Below are 23731 nucleotides of genomic sequence, written 5' to 3'. Positions count from 1 at the left end.
TAAAATTAATGACGGTGTCTCTAATAATATATCCCCGGAAACACATCTGACAATTAAGGTTCCCTAACGTTGCATACAGTTAATTTATCCTTTGGTATTCTTCAAATTACTGATTGAATGACTACAAACATGGATAATCGATGTGTACATAATTTAACTTAAATAATTTTCTTCCTATTTTTCTTGATATACTCTTGAAACACAGCGCTTTTTACAAAGTATATGTTAACTAAATAACAAAACAGTCATGTTTTGTTTTGTGTGTGCGTGTTTTTGTAATCTCTCATGAATGAACAAAGCTGTGTCAAGGGAGGTAACTCTAATGCAGAAATATCAACCTATTTATTAACAGGTGATGTCATTTTGTTGGTAGAGTTAGTTTATGTGGTCAATAATGTGTGATTAAATTCATTGTTTATATGTCAAAATCAACAAATTTATACAGTTTCCTTGAACCTAAGGGCACCACTCATTCTCTAGAATAAAAATATCAGTGGTAAAAAGCTTTCCACGAAACATGGCATTTACGAAATTTCATTATAGTTGGTCCAAATGTTTAATTAATTTAATATAGTAACCTTGTTATATCCATTACCAGTTTGCAGACTTGTAATTGATAAACTTGATGTCTGTTATCTCCGATAATGAGAAACAGACATGGGATTTTGCTCAAGGCCAAAATCAATGATCTAATTTGTCCTTGTCTGATAGAAGGATTGGCGACTTTACATGTATCGACAAAACTGTTTTCAATTATAGAAGAAAACATAGGAAACTCTACCATTTTTACTGATTGATAATTACCATTAAACTTGATCCGACTCACGTTCATAAGAATTCCTATCAGATTATATCCGGGTATACTGCCTGGTACATGTATATTGGATTATTTCTTATAGCGGATGAACACAAAGCGAAAAGCTAGGGTTGTACTGATTACACACCATCAATGAACTTGACCCCTACTTTTGCACCTTGAGAATCTGACGACCCACATTAGCCTTGCCTTATTTATATGCTGCTGCATAATTGAGGATTATCACGTTCTTTGATACTCACGGCACGATTTGTCAGTAAATCAGATCGATATTGCGCCTGGAAATATTGTGTTGTTTTCTAGCTGTGGTTCTATTAATATCACAACCCAACAAACTCGTAGCTTTGTCGGCCCCGTCTTCACTATTTCTGTGGGAACATATTTAATTTTCTAATTGGGATTTGTCGCCATGAAAGGCATGCTAATTTCATTTGAGCAAAAATTGCACATTGCAGGCGCCATTGGAAACGAAACTAAGATAGTTGATTTTTGTGTGGTAACTTCATAATTTAACAAAAAAAATATGACGTAATATGTTTACAGTCATTTAGAATTAAAACAATATTGACAGCATGGATTTTGAGATTATAAATTTATTACACATTTTATCAAATTATATATATTACTTATCAAGTTGGTTTTTATTTAACAAAAAAAATATCGTTTGTGTCAGTTACATATCTTTTAACGATGAAAGTAAATAAATGTATCCTTTTTAATTTGTAGTCTTACGTAGTTGACAGAAATTTGCGAGAAAATCCCTATCTCGTGTTTGTTTTAGATAAGTTTCATCTAATGCCGATTAACGATTTTAAAATTTTAAAACTTGGTTAATTTGAGTTAAATGAATCTGAAAAACAAACCACCACTCATTATATAACCTACGTACTCTAAATTACTTCAAATTTGATAATTTTCGCGAATACATTTCACGATATATAAATCTCCATTGAAAAAGAAAATAAATATCATCACAACATGTCAGATCATGCACATGTAAGTAAAATATTGTGTATGCGTGCATCTGAATGAAAACATTGTATATATTTGTACATGTAGGTTACTGAAATCATTTTACATGTTTATCTGTGTGAACATAATACACGTTTGTCTGTGTGATAACAGTGTACATACATGTATCTGTCTGTGTGAGAACATTATACATGTTTGTCTGTGAGAAAATTATACACGTTTGTCTGTGTGAGAACATTGTACATCTGTACATGTTTGTCTGTGTGAGAACAGTGTACATGTGTGTCTGTGTGAGAACATTGTACATGTGTGTCTGTGTGAGAACATTATACACGTTTGTCTGTGTGATAACATTATACATATTTGTCTATGTGATAACATTGTACATGTTTGTCTGTGTGAGAACAGTGTACATGTGTGTCTGTGTGAGAACATTGCACATGTGTGTCTGTGTGAGAACATTATACACGTTTGTCTGTGTGATAACATTATACATATTTGTCTATGTGAGAACATTGTACATGTTTGTCTGTGTGACAACGTTGAACATGTTTGTCTGCGTGAGAACATTGCTCATGTGTGTCTGTGTGAGAACATTATACACGTTTGTCTGTGTGAGAACATTGTACATGTTTGTTTTTGTGAGAGCATTATACGTTTATTTGTGTAAGAACATTATACGTTTCTGTGTGAGAACATTGCACATGTGTGTCTGTGTGAGAACATTATACACGTTTGTCTGTGTGATAACATTATACATATTTGTCTATGTGAGAACATTGTACATGTGTGCCTGTATGAGAACATTGTACATGTGTGTCTGTTTGAGAACATTGCACATGTGTGTCTGTGTGAGAACATTATACACGTTTGTCTGTGTGATAACATTATACATATTTGTCTATGTGAGAACATTGTACATGTTTGTCTGTGTGACAACGTTGAACATGTTTGTCTGTGTGAGAATATTATGCACGTTTGTCTTTGTGAGAACATTATACATGATTGCCTGCGTGAGAACATTGCACATGTGTGTCTGTGTGAGAACATTATACACGTTTGTCTGTGTGAGAACATTGTACATGTTTGTTTTTGTGAGAGCACTATACGTTTATTTGTGTAAGAACATTATACGTTGCTGTTTGTGTTAGAGCATTGTACATTTTTTGTGTGTGAGAACATCATTCATGTATGTTGTTAGTGCAAATATCGTAGATGTAAATAGGGAACACGTGTGTTTATGTCTGTGAGAACATTTAAGGGATACATATTTATGTAGATAATGTCAGAATATGACGCCTACAGTCAGGATAAAGCCCATAGACAATGGGGCATTTCTCTCCACGTATATCATAAATCTTGCTGACTATGAGATGAAATTATCTCTCAGACGAAAACAAACAGGGCTATTTTATGAAAACAACAACAACTGTTTGACAAAATCTATATCATTCCTTTGCTCAGTATAGGCTATCTCCTGAATGTAGGCGCTATTTAAGCAGAAATTCGACCTCCTAGATGTTTGTGCTTCAGCTTAGCCTACTTAGCGAGGTCGAGTGAAGAAAGGGAAACAGATTTAAACGCAAATCTCAAGACAACGCAGATTTTCGCTTTTTAGTATATTATAGCTAAACCCAACTACAAAAACGATGTTTTTAGGTTATTTATGGTTTATGACATCAATAACGTTCAAAGTGAGGTGGAATTGTATTGACATTTCTGTGCGTGACGTCATAAATAATCAATTGCATGACGTGTCGGGTCAGCTGAGGTCACTGAGGTAATTAACAATCGCTATCCAGGCTGCATATGCAAATGACGATGGCTTTGCTTCAATTTTGCTCGAGTTATTTCCCTTTGTATGTACAGTATGTTGGATCTCTAAAACAAAATCGATACCTTCTTGTCTTCCATTTTTTAAAACAATTAAGAAAAGGAGATATAATGTCTGCTGACAGTTATAAGGGAATTTACTGACCTCGTTTACACATCTTACACAAATTAAAATGTCTATGATATAATTGAAAATGCATTTAGAGGATAATTTAATCACGAGTTTTATTGACATTCCTTCATTAGCATGTTATACACAAGAAACAAATCATCTGTGCATGTCATATTGTAATTGCATATGTCGAAATATAGAAGATGAACCGCTTATTAATTGTGATTACTTCTCGTTGAATTGAAAATAGCGAATTTAAGCAATATGTTTTGTAATACCACTTAGGAAGGTAAAACCCATATCTAACAGCTCGTCTTTTTACTGCAGCCCTTTATATACACAGATGCGTAATAAACGTTAAGCGCAGACATACATCGTAAAACACTGTAACGGGAATGCACACATCATCTGTTCTTCCGCTATTCTTATACTGACTCTGATATTTTAGACGTGTTTTATGGGCTTAAGTGTTCAAGAGAAAAAAAACAAGACAAGTGATAGAAGACTTATGGTATACATTTATTGCGGCAAATGCTCTATTAATCACACATACTGTAAAAATAATATATATAAGAAATTATCTTTTAATGTTCTAATTGTTTTGGATTTTTTCAAATATTGCCACCTACCCATAGTTTTACAATTGTCTCATCTTGTCGTGTTGAGTTCTTTTCGGTTGCCATGGTAATGGTCTGAACTCTTTTATTCTGTAGCCACATTTCGCGCTGAGACTGGGTAATGCCGGTCTCGGTAAACGAACTGTTTATTGATTATATTTCTCTCTGACTACACAACAGCAATGTACCGACCAGAACACTCTCCGACATGCTGAATAAAGTTTCGGATATAGTGTTCCAAGGTTGGACTCATTGAAGCTGACTGCACAAACTAATTACAGCACCTTACTAAGAACCTAATTTGAACTGAACTATTTTGGTGTTGCACTGGCAAATATAAGATTAGAACTGTTCGATTCAACAGTATATGTATATTATTGACTTGTTGAATTTCATCTGTGCAGGTTGGGAAACTACACTTTCTGTATCCCACTGCATGACATTATAATGAGGCGACTTATGTTGCCCCACGCAGAATCAGGGGTTTCCTTCCATGACATCTTCTAAAGGGGCATACGCCCACCCCCTGGAAGGAATCTCCATCTAACGGGTGTCTCTCCCGTTTACACTTTATTTGTTTCTCTCATGTTTACACTTAATGTTTGTTGTGATCTTCCTTGGTAGCCCTGGTTACTTCGAAGTAAGAATTATGTGACCTAATCGAGCGTCTCAATAAAGCGTCAAAAACACGACATTTCAGTAAGATTGGAGTTAAAAGTTGTCTTTGAGCGATCATGTTGAATATAACAAATATTACCGAGCAATGCCACGAGTTCTCTTTATTTGGATTCTTTTTTTCAATCGTGGTAATATGTTTATAACATGTAGTTTTCAATATAATCCGCGAACATGAAAATAAAAATGTTACAAGTATCAAACACCAGTTTGAGATTAATTTCATCTTAAGTACATATACATAGTTGAATCAAAACTCCATTAGGTTGTCATAGTATCTTACATTGTAAAACAAAATTGAATTTCTAAACAATTATGTTGAAATGTGTTTTGTATTTATGAAATAAGTGTTATTGTTTGGATGCCAATACATAATTATATAGCGTTCGTTACAGTTAGTTATGAAAATATCACCAACTAGAAATGAAGCTTGGCGCTGTCGTGCCCTGCTGTTTTCGCCTTGTGGTATGTATATATCTCCGTTAACGTTGGTGATTAACGTGGAATACCAAAATGTCATTAAACAATTGTTGTCTGTATAGGAATTGGTGTATTTCATAACTAGCGTCCCATATGGACCTGCCAAAGTCCAATATTAGTAATTTTGTTAGCATTGATCAAACGCTGCGATTGAGGAACAGGCTGCACAGAAGTACTGGAAAGGACAAATGTGCCTAGCTCAACAGTTCACTACTCTCTGTTAGTGTGGCCGGTAGGGAAAATGCTAATAGGATTCAAAAGCAAAACAGCGCCGCACTCTAAACGGATGATCTGTCAACTTACATTGTATCTGGTGTTTGATTAAGTCCAGATACGTTACAGTATCGCTTCATTTGTTCAAAAGTAGTCATCCCCAGTTAAGATCGAGGCTTGAATATAACGTGACAGGTGCAAAGAGTCCGACTAACAAGGGTTGGTCACAAGGTTTTAACAATGGAAATGATGCAAAGGGCAGGGCGGGTATTAGATCCAGAACTTCCGATCTCTAAACAGAGGCTCTCTATTTGCTAAACTATCGGTCATCGGGCAATCGAGCCAATCCTGTTCCTTGACATTAATTAAAAAAAAACACCGCAATAATTTATTGTTCAATGGTTACTGGTATGGATAGCTACAATGATAACGTTTCCTTATATAAATAAACTTCACTAACTTTCTAAAGAACTACAAGTTTAGAGTCAAGATACTTCGGTATTCTCGGGTGAAGCCCCGTCCCTAGGGACTTGATTTTATCGTAAAATATTGAACTTTTCACCCTTGAAAATGAAGCATACTTTGTCCTTGGGACCTAAGAATGAAATGACATTTAAAGTAAAGGAGTGTTCTGCAGGATGTCGAACCCATAAAGTGGGAATATTTGTAATATCATTTCTAATAAGAATATTTAAAACGAATACTTGTTTAACCATGTGACTGGTACAGACTCCCCAGACATTTTGTTCTACGCTATGCTATTACAGCAATCAACGTTCTTAATAAAGCATGTATCAAGATACTAAAAATTTGAATGCTATTTTTATTTGGTATGTTATGACATCACAAGGCATGTATAAATCATTGTTTGAACCCCAAGTGAATGTGGATTCACTTTGGGTTAACATCGTTAGCGCATGGATTCATTCAAAATATCGTAACACTAATATGAAAATACAAGCTGTGAGGTTTTGCGATTCACAGAACACACGTCAATTACACTCATTAGAAATTCAATGACAAAATATTATCAGTTCTAAAATGCTACTGTTTCATCGACATGAGAACTACCATGCATTGCCTGGCAATACAGAAACGTTACGCTATAGTATACTAAGGTTTCATTTGAAGTGTGCAGGTCGTTTTCAAAGAACACATCCTTGTGAACAGCAGCAATGGTTGTACATGTATATATATTTTATGTTTTATAACCAGGAATTATTAAATGCAAAATATACACATGTAGGACATGCAAATTACCCATAAGGACAAATGAAATTCCCTTGACAATAAAATGTTCCAAGGTGTCAGCATATCTAGATTTCCGAATAAACATGTATTTTCCTTCCTCATTTCCTTTTTCTTTTGACGACTCACTTAGGGTTTGAGATTAAGTCAACATATACGAAATAACTACAAACATAAAGTTTATAATTGCCTCCTGCTGTTTCTTTTGTTCGGATCCGTTTTCAGTTTTATCCTGTTTGGAATTATCTGTTTAACTTAGTTCTTGACGAGTTTAACAAATCTCGTATTATTTTGAAACGTATTCGAAATTATTGAATCCCACTAACAAATTTTAAGTGTTATATTACCTGTACTATACTACTCCGTGATATCTGGATGTATTGTACGGACAGTATAGTATTCTGTATATAATGTTATACACGAATTGTTAGAGAGATCCACAAATTGCTATCTTGCTAGTAACATTTTAGTCACATACTACGTTGCCTTTGAGTGACTTCATCCTCAGCGGACCGATGTTGCAAGGATGCTAAACCATAAATAAACAACACGCCCCTCACTGCATTATATCAAACAGATGCGATATCATTTATCAGAAAGAGAAAACATATGATTAAGTCCTTTTTACTTCAGAACGCGGGAGTTATGCAACTTAACATACATGTATAAAAAGAGAAAACAAAACAGACATCTGAAGTGTAAGAAAAACAATAACTCAAACTCGAACTCGAAGAAACTAAGGCTAGATACGAACTGAATTCTTTTAAATTAGACCAGGTGTTCCGGAAGGGTGAGCGTCTTTGCCTCCATCGACAATACATGTTGCATTTGTGGTAAACTTTAAGTAATGCGTTTTAAAGAGAGAACCGGGGTTATGACAACAACACACAAGGAACACTGATACGCAAAATCATAGACGTCAATGTTTATCTTGCACAAGAACGCGTTGTCTTCATTTATATAATGCATTTTGATATCTTTCTTCATATCATCTACATTTTGCAATGAAGCAACATAGCGAACCAAAGAAATAAATCAACAAATATTCTCCGTTTGGCATTAGAAGATGATATCCTCCTTCACTGGAATCCCTTACTAATGTCAGTAAATAATGACGATTTATAACCACGTTAGGCTATCACAAAACACGTTACTCCCTTGAATGACAGGTATAATTCAGTTTGCCCTTGAATTAAATATCAATGAGATGAAGACGACATCTGAATTTATGTCGGACATGTTGGAATTTGAATTTGAGAATTGACATTTTTATGTCATGAAATCATCATCAATCATGACATTTTCGTGTTAAATATAGAATAACTGTTTTTCAGACCTATAGAGATATGTTTCTATCGGCAATTGATATATCATTAGCTTCGATCATGAAATTGATTCTATTAAACGAAGAATATATATAAGATGCAGTATAATTTTATAAAAAAAAAACAAGATTTGCAAGAATGGCACGTATGCATCTCTACTATTTTACCTTCTAAGCTTCAAGACTCTAGCCCCTTTTGAAATATTGAGTTTTACTCAAAGTATGTTTTTAGGCTCACCCTATTACCAATGTCTATCAAAAGTGTAACGACTACGTCTATGACCTAACGTTTTTCCTCGATGGTGACATACCAAATTATATCTTAGTTACTTTAATGTACGTTCCTTATGATGATATGGTGTTTGGCTATGCGATTTCTGAGTCTGCAATTATTCGAGAATTTGTCAATGTGTTTGTGATGGTAGCATGTATACTCCCGAAGATTTGATAGAGTAACCATGACGATGTATCACGTGGTGCAGGAACATTTAAACTTCTGGCACGACAGGCTGTGTGTCCGGTTTAAAGTGGTTGACCCTGGTATTCCTGTGTTTCGTTTATACCCAAGCTCCTGACGTTTATCATTATATCCCAGTTTTTTGCATTACGCAAACGTTTATGATGGTTGTGAATATTTTATACCATATGCGAGAAGAGTGTTTGATCCAGTGTGTTATTGAACTTATTTTTGTTAAAATAACATATCTAAATATAACAGGGGTTTAACAAACGTTTAATTGAAACACCATCTGATCACTATAAGATAGAGTTTGACTTCAAAAGCGAGAACTAAATCACCTACATATGTACATGTACTATAATGATTACTGGGATCTGCTTTATTTAATTAGATATCCTGACTACAACCATTATTAACAATATGTTTCGGTCTGCGCGAAGGGATTAAATTCATAACCTATTCCATATGTCACCTGCTTGATAATATATCTCGTTAAGTGTGGCATAACATGTGTCACATTACTATGGTGTTTCAGTGGGATAGCACTATAAAATCGGTATCAGATCTGCACTGTTAAAAGGAGGCAAGCACACCCTGTCTCAAGCATACATACACACTTGCACGCTTACACAACACACATGGAGGCACGTCCTTAAATGACCTTAGATGTTAATAGGTCGTGAAACAAAATAAAACCAGACCAAGCTAATCGCTTATAACTGCGATACATTAAGATAATCAAAGCTAAGGTACGGGATGGTAAAAACCACAACACTACAGGTTTGTTTATCATTTGGTAATATTATATTTGTTCACGACGGGTTATGTCGAGTTCTAGAGAAAAAATACTTTAACTAAAGTTGATGCGATTTTATAATATTAATTATTATCGCACAACTGCACATCACTTATCCAGAAATGTATCGGTCTGTTCTTATATGACTTAAAAGCATGCGCTAATCCAGCCCTATTGTGAAACTGACAATCTCAAAATATCGAATTAGTATTAGTCTGCCACAAGTATGAGAAAGCATATTTCTGAAATACAAGCTTTGCAGAATTGCATTACATATAGTTAAGATAACTGGGGTTGGAATTTAGTCAGACGAAACTTAATTGCAAATAATGCGATGAAATTTGCTCCACCGCACAGAAAGACAGACATGTATAAACTTATTTTATCATCACGTGCGTTTGCTATTGTCAATTTGTTATGTTAACATGGTAAAGACGACGGCAATTGTCTGCTGCATAACTTTGCTTAACATGGTAGGCTGATCACTGACAAACAATACCATTTTGGTACATTATTGTATTTGATCGATTTGAAAGACCTTTCACGAACGCTGTAGACTTCTTGTATTGACCCATATCGCGTGTGTGACAATACACAAGTTGCCTATATTGAAGTATATTATCCACAATTACCGATAGACATATGTTGACACCATTATCCTATATATTGTATTCTGCGACCTAGCTATACATAATCTCGTAACAATTGTTGTTCTTTGTTACTGAGAAAACTAGATATCTAACTCTAAACGGCTATATTCACCTGTATCTATTTTTGTGATATAATTGAAAGATCGAACTTTATACGTAAGATTTCTATCAACATAGGTAAATGATAACCAAACACCATTTTGTGGATATATCAAGTATTCAAGGATGAGAAAGGCCTCCCGATTTAATGATTCAAAATTGATTCTTAAAATTGCTCAATGGGTATAACCATGTATGGCTCTTCACTAGACAGGTTAAAGTGCATTATTGGTTCTTCACTAGGCATGTTAAAGTGCATTATTGGCTCTTCACTAAGCAGGTTATAGTGCATTATTGGCCTTCACTAGGCAGGCTATAGTGCATTATTGGCTCTTCACTAGGCAGGTTATAGTGCATTATTGACTCTTGCATTATTGGTACTTCACTAGGCAGGTTATAGTGCATTATTGGCTCTTCACTAGGCAGGTTATAGTGCATTATTGACTCTTCACTAGTCAGGTTATAGTGCATTATTGGTTCTTCACTAGGCAGGTTAAAGTGCATTATTGGTACTTCACTAGGCAGGTTATAGTGCATTATTGGTTCTTCACTAGGCAGGCTATAGTGCATTATTGGTTCTTCACTCTAGGCAGGTTATAGTGCATTATTGACTCTTCACTAGGCAAGTTATAGTGCATTATTGGCTCTTCACTAAGAAGGTTATAGTGCATTATTGGCCTTCACTAGGCAGGCTTTAGTGCATTATTGGCTCTTCACTAAGAAGGTTATAGTGCATTATTGGCCTTCACTAGGCTGGTTATAGTGCATTATTGACTCTTGCATTATTGGTACTTCACTAGGCAGGTTATAGTGCATTATTGGTTCTTCCCTAGGCAGGTTATAGTGCATTATTGGCTCTTCACTAGGCAGGTTAAAGTGCATTATTGGCCCTTCACTAGACAGGTTATAGTGCATTATTGGTTCTTCACTAGGCATGTTAAAGTGCATTATTGGCTCTCCACTAAGCAGGTTATAGTGCATTATTGGCCTTCACTAGGCGGGTTATAGTGCATTATTGGCCTTCACTAGGCAGGTTACAGTGCATTATTGGCCTTCACTAGGCAGGTTATATTGCATTATTGGTTCTTCACTAGGCAGGTTATAGTGCATTATTGGCCTTCACTAGGCAGGTTATAGTGCATTATTGACTCTTCACTAGTCAGGTTAAAGTGCATTATTGGTTCTTCACTAGGCAGGTTAAAGTGCATTATTGGTACTTCACTAGGCAGGTTATAGTGCATTATTGGCCTTCACTAGGCAGGTTATATTGCATTATTGGTTCTTCACTAGGCAGGTCATAGTGCATTATTGGCTCTTCACTAGGCAGGTTATAGTATATTATTGGCTCTTCACTAGGCAGGTTAAAGTGCATTATTTGCTCTTCACTAGGCAGGTTATAGTGCTTTATTGACTCTTCACTAGGCAAGTTATAGTGCATTACTGTCTCTTCAGTAGGCAGGTTATAGTGCATTATTGGTTCTTCACTAGGCAGTATAGTACATTATTGGTTCTTCACTAGTCAGGCTATAGCGCATCATTGGCCTTTACTAGGCAGGTTATATTGCATTATTGGCTCTTCACTAGGCAGGTCATAGTACATTATTGGCTCTTCACTAGGCAGGTTATAGCGCATCATTGGCCTTCACTAGGCAGGTTATAGTACATTATTGGTTCTTCACTAGTCAGGTTATAGCGCATCATTGGCCTTTACTAGGCAGGTTATAGTATATTATTGGCTCTTCACTAGGCAGGTTATAGTGCATTATTGACTCTTCACTAGGCAAGTTATAGTGCATTACTGGCTCTTCAGTAGGCAGGTTATAGTGCATTATTGGCTCTTCACTAGGCAGGTTAAAGGGCATTATTGGCCCTTCACTAGGCAAGTTATAGTGCATTACTGGCTCTTCAGTAGGCAGGTTATAGTGCATTATTGACTCTTCACTAGGCAAGTTATAGTGCATTACTGGCTCTTCAGTAGGCAGGTTATAGTTCATTATTGACTCTTCACTAGGCAAGTTATAGTGCATTATTGGCTCTTCACTTGGCATGTTATAGTGCATTATTGGTTCATCACTAGGCAGGTTATAGTACATTATTGGCTCTTCACTAGGCAGGTTAAAGTGCATTATTGGCCCTTCACTAGGCAAGTTATAGCGCATCATTGGCCTTCACTAGGCAGGTTATAGTATATTATTGGTTCTTCACTAGGCAGGTTTTAGTGCATTATTGGCCTTCACTAGGCAGGTTATAGTGCATTATTGGCCTTCACTAGGCAGGTTATAGTGCATTATTGGCTCTTCACTAGGCAGGTTATAGTGCATTATTGGCTCTTCACTAGGCAGGTTATAGTGCATTATTGGTTCTTCACTAGGCAGGTTATAGTATATTATTGGCTCTTCACTAGGCAGGTCATAGTACATTATTGGCTCTTCACTAGGCATGTTATAGTGCATTATTGGCCTTCATTAGGCAGGTTATAGTGCATTATTGATTCTTCACTATGCAGGTTATAGTGCATTATTGACTCTTCACTAGGCAGGTTATAGTGCATTATTGGTTCTTCACTAGGCAGGTTATAGTGCATTATTGGCTCTTCACTTGGCAGGTTATAGTGCATTATTGGTTCTTCACTAGGCATGTTTTAGTGCATTATTGGCCTTCACTAGGCAGGCTATAGTGCATTATTGGCCCTTCACTAGGCAGGTTATAGTATATTATTGGCTCTTCACTAGGCAGGTCATAGTACATTATTGGCTCTTCACTAGGCATGTTATAGTGCATTATTGGCCTTCATTAGGCAGGTTATAGTGCATTATTGATTCTTCACTAGGCAGGTTATAGTGCATTATTGGCTCTTCACTAGGCATGTTATAGGGCATTATTGGCCTTCATTAGGCAGGTCATAGTGCATTATTGATTCTTCACTAGGCAGATTATAGTGCATTATTGGCTCTTCCCTTGGCAGGTTATAGTGCATTATTGGTTCATCACTAGGCAGGTTATAGTACATTATTGGTTCTTCACTAGGCAGGTTATAGTATATAATTGGCTCTTCACTAGGCATGTTATAGTGCATTATTGGCCTTCACTAGGCAGGTTATAGTGCATTATCGGCCTTCACTAGGCAGGTTATAGTGCATTATCGGCCTTCACTAGGCAGGTTATAGTGCATTATCGGCCTTCACTAGGCAGGTTATAGTGCATTATTGGCTCTTCACTAGGCAGGTTAAAGTGCATTATTGGCCTTCACTAGACAGGTTTTAGTGCATTATTGGCTCTTCACTAGGCAGGTTAAAGTGCATTATTCGCTCTTCACTAGGCAGGTTAAAGTGCATTATTGGCTCTTCACTAGGCAGGTTAAAGTGCATTATTGGCTCTTCACTAGGCAGGTTAAAGTGCGTTATTGGCCTTCACTAGGCAGGTTATAGTGCATTATTGGTTCTTCACTAGGCAGGTTATAGTACATTATTGGCCCTTCACTAGGCAGGTTATAGCGCATCATTGGCCTTCACTAGGCAGGTTATAGTGAATTATTGGCCTTCACTAGGCAGGTTATAGTGCATTATTGGCCTTCACTAGGCGGGTTATAGTACATTATTTGTTCTTCACTAGGCAGGTTATAGTACATTATTGGCCTTCACTAGGCAGGTTATAGTGCATTATTGGTTCTTCACTAGGCAGGCTATAGTGCATTATTGGCCTTTACTAGGCGGGTTATAGTACATTATTTGTTCTTCACTAGGCAGGCTTTAGTGCATTATTGGCCCTTCACTTGGCAGGTTATAGTGCATTATTTGTTCTTCACTAGGGAGGTTAAAGTGCATTATTGGCTCTTCACTTGGCAGGTTATAGTGCATTATTGACTCTTCACTAGGCAGGTTTTAGGGCATTATTGGCCTTCACTAGGCCGGTTATAGTGCATTATTTGCCTTCACTAGGCGGGTTATAGTACATTATTGGCTCTTCACTAGGCAGGTTATAGTGCATTATTGGCCTTCACTATGCAGATTTTAGTGCATTATTGGCTCTTCACTAGGCAGGTTATAGTGCATTATTGGCTCTTCACTAGGCAGGTTATATTGCATGAAAAAGACAGTGTATAAAACACATTGTTTCTGCTGTAAAAAAAAAATGTGTTCGCTTTGTGCAAATAAATCTGTGCATTTGATTATCGGGCAACGGACACATTTATATCAACTGACGTACTTTGGACTGCAATTTCGCAAATGATACTTTTTTTTGGTAAACACTTTCTCCGAGCAAAACCTACATGTTACAATAAAGGATAGAATATGTCTTCACAAAGGTATCCATAAGACCATTCGTGTAAACAACATAATAACATTTTTATCGATAATGTTACTGTCATCACATCCACGTTAATATCTGATCTACTTATTCAACATATATATATAATTTCTGTAATTAGAATCACTGTGCATGAAGTCAAGGAAATGCAGGACAAGTGGACTTTGAAGATCTGGCGGAAACTATGAGGAATAATCACACAAGACTAGAGAATGACAGCGCATGCGTGATAAGCTAATTTGATTTTTCACTCTATCTTTCTTTTATTCCAGGAATCGTTGAATTTTGTTGTTTATTTTCCAGACACTGAGACTGAAAAGTTATCTGTTGCTAAATTCATAAGTACTTATTTGTATTATTTTTTCTCTTTTTTTCTTTACCGACAACAGTGGGTGAGCAAATAGTTTTACATCTTTGTGTGTTGGATGTGAATTTTTTAGCACGAACAAAACTTCATAGACACGTACCCTTACATACTAATCCTCATGGAGTTTTACCTTATTTTGAATACAGTAGCAAAAGAATTTCGCTTTTTATCACATTTTTGCTAACATTAATTTCATTTTCATCGGATGATAAGCTGGATTTTTTTTTTACATATTTTGCACTTTTATACTTCTTTAGAAGACGAATGACTGCTTGTAGCACTTTGATCAATGCATGGCACGTTTGAGCTTCAGCACATCTTTAAGCTGTCATGACAGTTTCGTTTGAATCATTACGTTTTAGATACGTTCGTACATGTATTTCGATTATCGTATTGATTATAATTATATTTTTTGTAAATATATAAACTATATATTCAACAATATTAGCAGATATATGCATAACGAATTAACTCCTTTAGAAAGGCGTAACCGTTTAACAACTCTGGACTAATAAATATAATATAAAATTTGTAGTAATATATGAGTGCATACAAATAAATTATGGTAGAGTTTAACACATTGTATTGGTAGCACTCTAACTCCCCTCAGAACATAAACATAAAACTTAGAGAGCCATTTGAATCATATTGCGATTAAATATATACAACAATCCATATTGGTCGACATTGAATGCTGATCGAACGTTGACATAATATAACCCTACTGTTTACAACGGTTTTGTTAAACATAATGTCAATTTCTACAACATCAAGTAACATATATACTAATCAATAACTTGGTAACCGGTTGCACTCTGTATAGTCCATACGATGTATTATATTAACATATTAGAACAGGCATGTAAAATTCATTGTAACATCTTTCCTTTGACCGCCGCGATTCCTCGTCGTTGTTGATGATAATAAAGGCATGCTCCTTCATAACAACGGATAAGCTTCTAGAGTGAAATGTCCTGGAATGAAGTCATACATACATATTTTAGAAGGCCTCATTGAACTCCCGGCATTGATGTTTGCAAGAAACCAATTCAGCGTCCAAGTTTTCAAATGAAACGAGCTTATGTCAGGAATATCGTATGATATCGGCAATGATACCAATGAACCCTAGACATTGAATCAGGACACAGGCACAGCTCAGATCTACACTTCTGATGACATGTGTGTCACAGGAACCTATTGAGGCTGTAGACCAACTCCTTTTATTGATATGTATATATATATATATCTTTTTTTTTTTTTTTAAATACCAAAGGTTGTAAATATATCTACATTTGTAATTACATCAATATTCTAGCAGTGCACATACAAAATATCGACGAATAAGAACAAATCGTCAAAGATATTCAAATATCCAAAAATGATATCTCTCCAGCACACTGATACCGGAGCGAACCCCATTTATCTAAATACAAAGCAGATATATAGTCGATATATATACATGTCAGACTGACAGAAGTGTAAACAACACCGTTATAAACTTAAATTTTGATATAGCCTTCATGACAGAAGATTTATGTATCCGCCTAATTTCCCCATACTCACTTTCATTGCGTAATATTAATATTGACAAATATCTGGCAGGAATCGCTTGTTATCTAGTAATAACTGAATAGGAAAGTTTTACCAAACAATTTTGACATGTTTTCAGAACATCAATTAAATAGTCATAGTTCCCAGCTTTTTTTAAAGTTGGAATGTTATCTGTTTTAGAAATATAGCTAACACTTAAAATGCATTGAACCTCATTAGCTAGAAGCAATTAGTTACGTATAGAACTTAACAAAAATACAACATGCGTGCTAATGTATGATTATTTTTTTTTGAATGTTCATCCCTAACAATTTTTATCTATCTCCGAGTAGCATATACTAATAGTTTGGTTTGTATCCCATAGCTATTTTGAAACGTATGCATGATATTTTTGCATCAGCGTTCGTGATCCCTTTTTACAATCGTTCATGCAACCATTAACACTGCAGTTTATCTTTTACTATACCATAATAGTTAACGTTCAGGTCATTCAAGAGCAAACAGATTCGGAGAAGAATTAACTTGTAGTTTTTATTCGTAAGTCTTTTTCTCTTATGTTACGAGAAAACCAAACAGTGTCCTTTTTTAACCGTTATGAAACTCATTTTCTATCAAAATCAACCATATAACGAATACCTTATACTAATTGGTAGCGAGTATCGGTGAACTGACAAAAGTTAAACCGGCTATGCCAGAGTTTGAAGGTCATTGAATACTGTAAATTCATATTCAACATGCAACATTCATATTATATTTTGCTTATTAATGAACGGCGAAAATGTTTAACTAAATCTTGATGACTATTGAATAAATGATATTCCTTATATCTTGAAGTTTATGTTTTCCAGTTAAGTAGAGTGTCAATTTGCTAGAAATCAAAAACTAACTTTGAATATATCGTCTTAATGATATAATGTAACAATATTTTCAAATATAAGCTTTTGTGGAAACCTGACTAACATTGGATAATTCATGAAAATATCATTTTTAGTTTAACATATCACTGATAGGTTAATTAAAGACGGTAACTATAACTACAATGGACAAAGGTGGCTACGTGTGTATGGGTTTAACGTCATCGAAACAACCAAGGCCGTATGAGTACGAGCGCCTAGGGAAATACCACAGCAAAACAAACGAGTAAAATGAGGAAATAAAAGACAATATCACTATCCTACTACTACTGTTGGTTCAGATACAACGTTAATCCTAGTTGACCAAATAGGTTGCAAATGACCTCTGAAAGTTATAGGTATTTTTAAACCATGTTACGAATGATTGACCATTATGCTGGTGAAATATCCATATAATCACGTAGCGAGTTTTAAATGAGTGAATGCGGCAAGCTTAGATTCAATATTCCATCTTGTTTAACCTGACGAATGAACAAAAACTATATTTTAAGTATACGATCGTGAAAAAGTATGCGATCGTCTAAAATGAATTTGGTTCATGCAGTTGGGCCCAATATCATATTAGGCTCATTTTCAACGACTTCATCAAATTAGTTTTACAGTAGAGATGTAATAAGAAGGGAAATATCAAGTGAAATCCAAATAAAGTACGCGTTTTGGTTTCTAACAACAGGTATTATGATTGATACGTAGCTAAGTTTAGGATATATTGTTAATGTTGACAAAGTTGGTCTTTACAATGCACAATATCAAAACATTTCACAGAAAAAGGGAAATATATAAAAACAAATTGTATTAAAAAGTAACATGATGTCGACATTTTTTGATAATATATTCAACATATTTTGACAGGGGGATGGTTTATCGAGATTTTGTATAGAGCATGCTATTGATAACCGGTTGTTTGAACCCTTTCCCTATGATTAACGCTTGTAAGCATTGCTTGTGCATGTGCTGTAGATTATTTAATTAACAAATACCTCATTAAGCAAATCAATTCCAAAATCAAATACTTTGATGCATATGTATGAAGTTAAAACTATATATTCAGGTAAGTCTTTAATGTTTAATTATGATTATTAATGAATTTATAGATGTATTGAAACTTCAATACAATCAAATCAATATTATCATTATGTCATTCATGTTCTTACAATCCTTTTATTGATAATATTATTGGTAATTAAATATGAAACATATTTCTTTATCTATATTTTAAATCGACGTAACTTTTGGCGTCAATTATTCCTATCCCACGGCTAGCTTAAGTTTTAAGACGTCAGGGTAGTTGTTCCATTACTCTTACACTTTACATTTCCTTTATTTCGCTTGGATATAACTGTAGCGCAATGAGGCCAAAAGCATTTCCTTTGAACAGGTAGTTCAGTTGCTTAGATCGACAGCATAATAATTATAGGTTGAGAGTTTGAATCCTTGTCTAACCCAGGTGAATGTTCATACTCTCACGTTGTTGTATATTTTATCTTTGTTTTCTTGTTTAAAACTCTAGCAAGGTAACGTTTTATTTTGATGGAATGATCTATTAACTTGATACCAGAAAAAAAAAACATTTTCCAGTTACACAATTGATGTTTTGACACGGGTACAGGAATCCTTAAATGCGTTACGTGTCCCTGGTTCTTCGGGACACTGCGTGCGAGATAGGCGTGAGTTCTGTACATTAAACTGGCGTTGTCTGACCCTGACTGTATAATACATTGATTACACAATGATCAGCACCGGCCTATGGTCTGTGTGTGGTACAAACGTTCGACCTGCTCAGACAAACACTTGTTGGGAAAGGCGTCTTTATACACCGTAATTACAGTGTACGTAACGTCGTAAATGTAAATAGTAAGACATGGTGATTCGCACATGTGATGTCTTCTGAAAAACCTCTTAAACGTTGTTAAAACGTGGACAATTTACATATGTACATTTATAATGAAGATGGCATTATTGTATGTTTTTCACATTTAAACGTAAATAGGTTTTGTATAAAGTCTGTCAAAAGTGATTCCTAAATCTTTTTTAAAGTTTAACTCTAATGATTAAGCTCAGATAGTCATGACAAAATAGTTTTTCATTTGGATATTTATATTCTTTTCATTTCCTGTCATACCAGGGTCGGCTTTACAATGAGGTCATATTATATAGATATTTTACGTTTATGATTGCATGCTAACTAGCATCAACTGCAAAAACACTGCAATGATTAAATATTTACAACGAAATAGTACAAAAGTCAATACAAACATATCCCTCAAGCAAACTGCATGCAGTGTTACATATTACATGGTATCTTACACTCTTGGGCGAATCCTTTTAATGGCATTTAACAGCCCTCAACCATTCCTTTATATAATACCCCAGACGTCGTGATTATAACATATATAAACGAGAGTATTATGCATCACGACTCTGGTTCGCCTGTCGCACACTTCACAGCCGAGCTTCATTGTATGAGTGGATTAATATTTCATGACAGAAAAACAGCAACAAGGACGCTTGTACGCTGTCCTTTCTAAGCATAACTATACTCTGACTCGTCCTGTCTTGTACCGTAATACATCTTTTACAACACATACAATGATTGCACAAATAAACTTCTTTTGTTAAATAACGCAATCAAAATTTTGAAATCATTGTTTTTCTGTATTAGACTAATCATTTGGCTAAATAAAACTACATTTTTAAAGTTGCATAAGTATAAACTGTCGGTATTAAAACGTTAAGCCCGTTATTCTAAACCGGCTAAGAAATGTGCTATATTCATTACTTACACAAAAGCTAGATCCAGGAAATTGCACGACGGACACAAACAATGGGTTGGGATTTTGATAAACGTGTTGTTGTGCATTCCATGTTGCAAGGAATAAGGGAGAAAGTTTAAACTTATTTATGTTATCTATGTTTCTTTATATCTGTGGAAATGATAATAACCATAAAGCGCGTGTTCACAACATAATTACAAACATTAATCCTTTTTTGTCTTGTAAAAGAACAAAGAAACGTGTTCCGCTATTACAGCATGTAGCGAAAACTGTCAAATAGGTTTAACAGTAATCAGAAAACAATGTAAATACTAGCAGATGCCCATTTTTATATTTATAACTACCAAAAAAATAATATATTCTTCCCACACTGAACTAACATTAGAGCCTCAATGGTAACCTATTTTAGATATGAGAAATCAATGGTATGAGTTGGAAGAAAGAAGCCGTTTAGATTAATTGAACGCTAGTAAATGAATATTGTCGAAAACGTCTTCACACTTGTAGTCTGTCCTTTGCATCAGATCAAGTACTAGTAGTTGTGAATTGCACGCTGTTTATGTTTAAAACATCATCGATACGGATCGCCAATCTGTACTGGTGTAAATTGCTACTTATCCTTGAAAATGTGTAATTATAACTGAGTTGTGAATATATTCATCTTTTCTTGACAGTTCCAATCTCATTTTATCGTTTCCGATAGGTATTAGTATGGCTATAGGGCTATAGGGTTAGAAAATAACTGCGTTGGAAACACATTTGATTGAAGTTTTTGTTAATTGTTTTCAAATTTGTTTACCTAAGCAAAAAGATCAAAAACATTGTAATTTGTTAGTTGCACGAATTTAGCTTCGGGAGTCCTTTGTCTTTTGATCTTACTGTAGTACACAAAAGCGGGTATAAGGATTACAGATTTCGTTATACTACTTTATAATTTATATTGCATGTTTTATATTTATGTTCGGATAAATTTTCTTAAATAATTTAATTCTTGGTCATCTTACAAATAGTATTGGTCAACTGTATAAATTTTAAATAAGTAATGAAAAAGAAAAAACGCTTTTACATTGAAACTTTTTACTTCATTTTTCGACATCTCATTTGAGGTGATATTTCAATTCGCGGATGAAGCTCTTAGAAAATCTTTATCTCGCGAATTTTAAGTGGTTTACACTACTGGTGACAATTATCAAAGAGGTATGTATGCTTAAATATATATGAGGTCGCACCGCGTTTCTTTACTTTATCATAAAATTATGACTCAACGAATTTGTGGATTTATTTTTAATGTTAGAATGTCATAAAATTGTAGAAACGCATATACCAAGCAGACTGTACAAGACATACGCATGGTGGCCACCATTAGTGTATGTATTACAAAGACATAAGTGACAGCAATCAAAACATAAATGCTACTCATTGGTGTCCGATGATATATTGGTGAGGTACTATCTCACCAGTATATCATTATAAACAAAGAGGTCCAAACAAGTTGTGAAATGTACCAAGGCGTCAGTGACCAAACACGTACAAGCCATTACACAGTTACTGCTAGCTCCATCTACGATTGCTACCGTTAAATATTTATAGCAGAACGTTGTATTACTCGTAGTGTCGGTGTGTATCGCCACTATTATTGGATAAAATCGCCATTTTAGGACATGCTTCACTATTGAAGGTACAGCACTGACTTCTATATTAAAGTCGGTTCATTAATGTAAAACTCTCAGGATGTATCGATCGATAGACTCAATATTTTCGAGAAACAGGTGCAAAGCCTTATAGGTTTTCGGCAGTAGTTGGCCGCCTCGACTACAGCTACCATGTTCCTGTCCAGTCGTAACACAATTCTATCTCATTTTACCAACTTTTCACTAACAGGCGGAAAATCTAAAACTGGTGAGTGAAACGCACTATATTTTATATATTTGAATTCGTTTGAAAATTTCGATGTAGATTTATTGAATTTGTATTTTGTCTAGTTGATTTATAAGCAGTTTCCCTGTGTGTGTTTACATAGATGTTACATATTACACGTAAACACACACAGACGTGTTGCACACATCCAACTTATCATCCAGCCAGCTGTCTCCTATTCATTCTTCAAACTCCTATACTTTGATGTCGTTTTGGTACTATTGTTTCATGTTCTTTAAAGTCATTATCGATGTGTCAGCTGCTTATAATTGCAATTTGATCGAAATTACTGGTGTTTTGTTTAATAGCTGACGTTTTGTAGATATAAATTTGGATCATGATTTTGTATCGTGTTTCGCTTCCAAACAGGTGTTATTGGTATGCACAATGGAAAGGATCAGCATTATTGTGTGTTACTCCCTTTTTGCATATATTTGACAGCATCGACTTTTTCTAATGTGTGTGCGTGTGTGTTTTTACATTGCTTAACCCCTTATCACTTTGCTATTGGTTTGTGTTTACTTTTTGCTAAAGTACATTAATATTTAAATTCGTCATTCATAAAATAAAATTATCAGTACCTTTTTTAAAGAAAATTCTTTTAATTGATGGTTTTAAAGCAAATTATCAAGAACAAATAATCAATAACTTTACATGTTAATCTAAAAATCTTAAACGTCTTAATTAGTATTGTTCCATTGCGTCGACTGTATATTTACCTGCATATATTGACAATGTAATTTGCAACTTTACTCCTGTATCACATCATTTACAAGAACCAATTGTCATATGATCGATTATTAAGCTTTTGTTAGTCAGATAAGCAACGTAGTACAGATTTCAAAGTGTTCTCTTTTCAAAATGAGTATGGTGTCCATCACGCGAATAAATTATACCATTATTGTTCTGATTTTACATAGGAACTCCCGAAATGTGTTTATTTTTATCACTGAAAGCTTCAGATATTAAATCTGAAGTTTTACCTGATAATCAAACAATGTAGGTATCAAACATGTCGCAGCGTTTCGAATAAATGTTTAATGGATAGCAGTTTTTAAGATGAATTTAACATTGTATCACGTGTCTTATGCTAGCTTGATTACAGATTTGTTGATATTTATATCATGCACGTGTAAAACAATAATTTCAAACAAAGCCATATAATCTTTTCAATATATAATAAGTTGTGTTTGGGTTTGATTCAATTATCTCCTACTATTTCGAAAACGAATTTCATCAGTCCGTTAATATCATTGTTATTTCGATGGAAACATTGCATTCGGACTGTGGACATTATATTTCTATATCAAACTGTTCTTTGACGCGGTACAGTAGGAAACAATGAACAAACGAGAGTAGGAATCATGTACAAAGTGTGCTTCTGTTTCAAATTTAGTTTAGTAATTGGATGACCTATTGATGATACCACAGTTTGTTTGATATTCAAAATCATTTAAAAACATGATTTCCCTCGTCAGGTTTCCGTCTCTGTGCATTTGGTGATCTGACTAGAAAAGGGGGACATCAAACAGACACCATGCATTCATTATTTTTATAATTAACGGGATCCTATGAAACCATCAAGCCTCATTGCCTCCGAGTCA

The 23731-nt window shown here is 34.8% G+C and overlaps 1 protein-coding gene across 13 annotated transcripts in view; it reads left to right on the top strand.

Annotated features, from left to right (window-relative positions):
• The window catches only part of LOC110449220 (Kv channel-interacting protein 4-like), a 500831-nt gene that overhangs the window by 416253 nt on the left and 60847 nt on the right, over positions 1 to 23731 (top strand). For 2 of the 13 annotated variants that reach the window (XM_021495924.1, XM_021495931.1), the window contains exon 3: positions 22092 to 22109. The exons of the other annotated variants lie outside the window; for them this stretch is intronic. In XM_021495924.1, the coding sequence (XP_021351599.1) occupies positions 22092 to 22109 (18 nt within the window). The remainder of the gene's footprint in view (positions 1 to 22091; positions 22110 to 23731) is intronic. 13 annotated transcript variants of the gene reach the window in all.

Source organism: Mizuhopecten yessoensis, unplaced genomic scaffold (genome assembly GCF_002113885.1).
Source record: "Mizuhopecten yessoensis strain PY_sf001 unplaced genomic scaffold, ASM211388v2 scaffold4535, whole genome shotgun sequence".
Lineage (NCBI taxonomy): Eukaryota > Metazoa > Mollusca > Bivalvia > Pectinida > Pectinidae > Mizuhopecten > Mizuhopecten yessoensis.
Note: the sequence above shows the minus strand (reverse complement) of the source record. Positions and strands in the feature narration are given on the sequence as shown.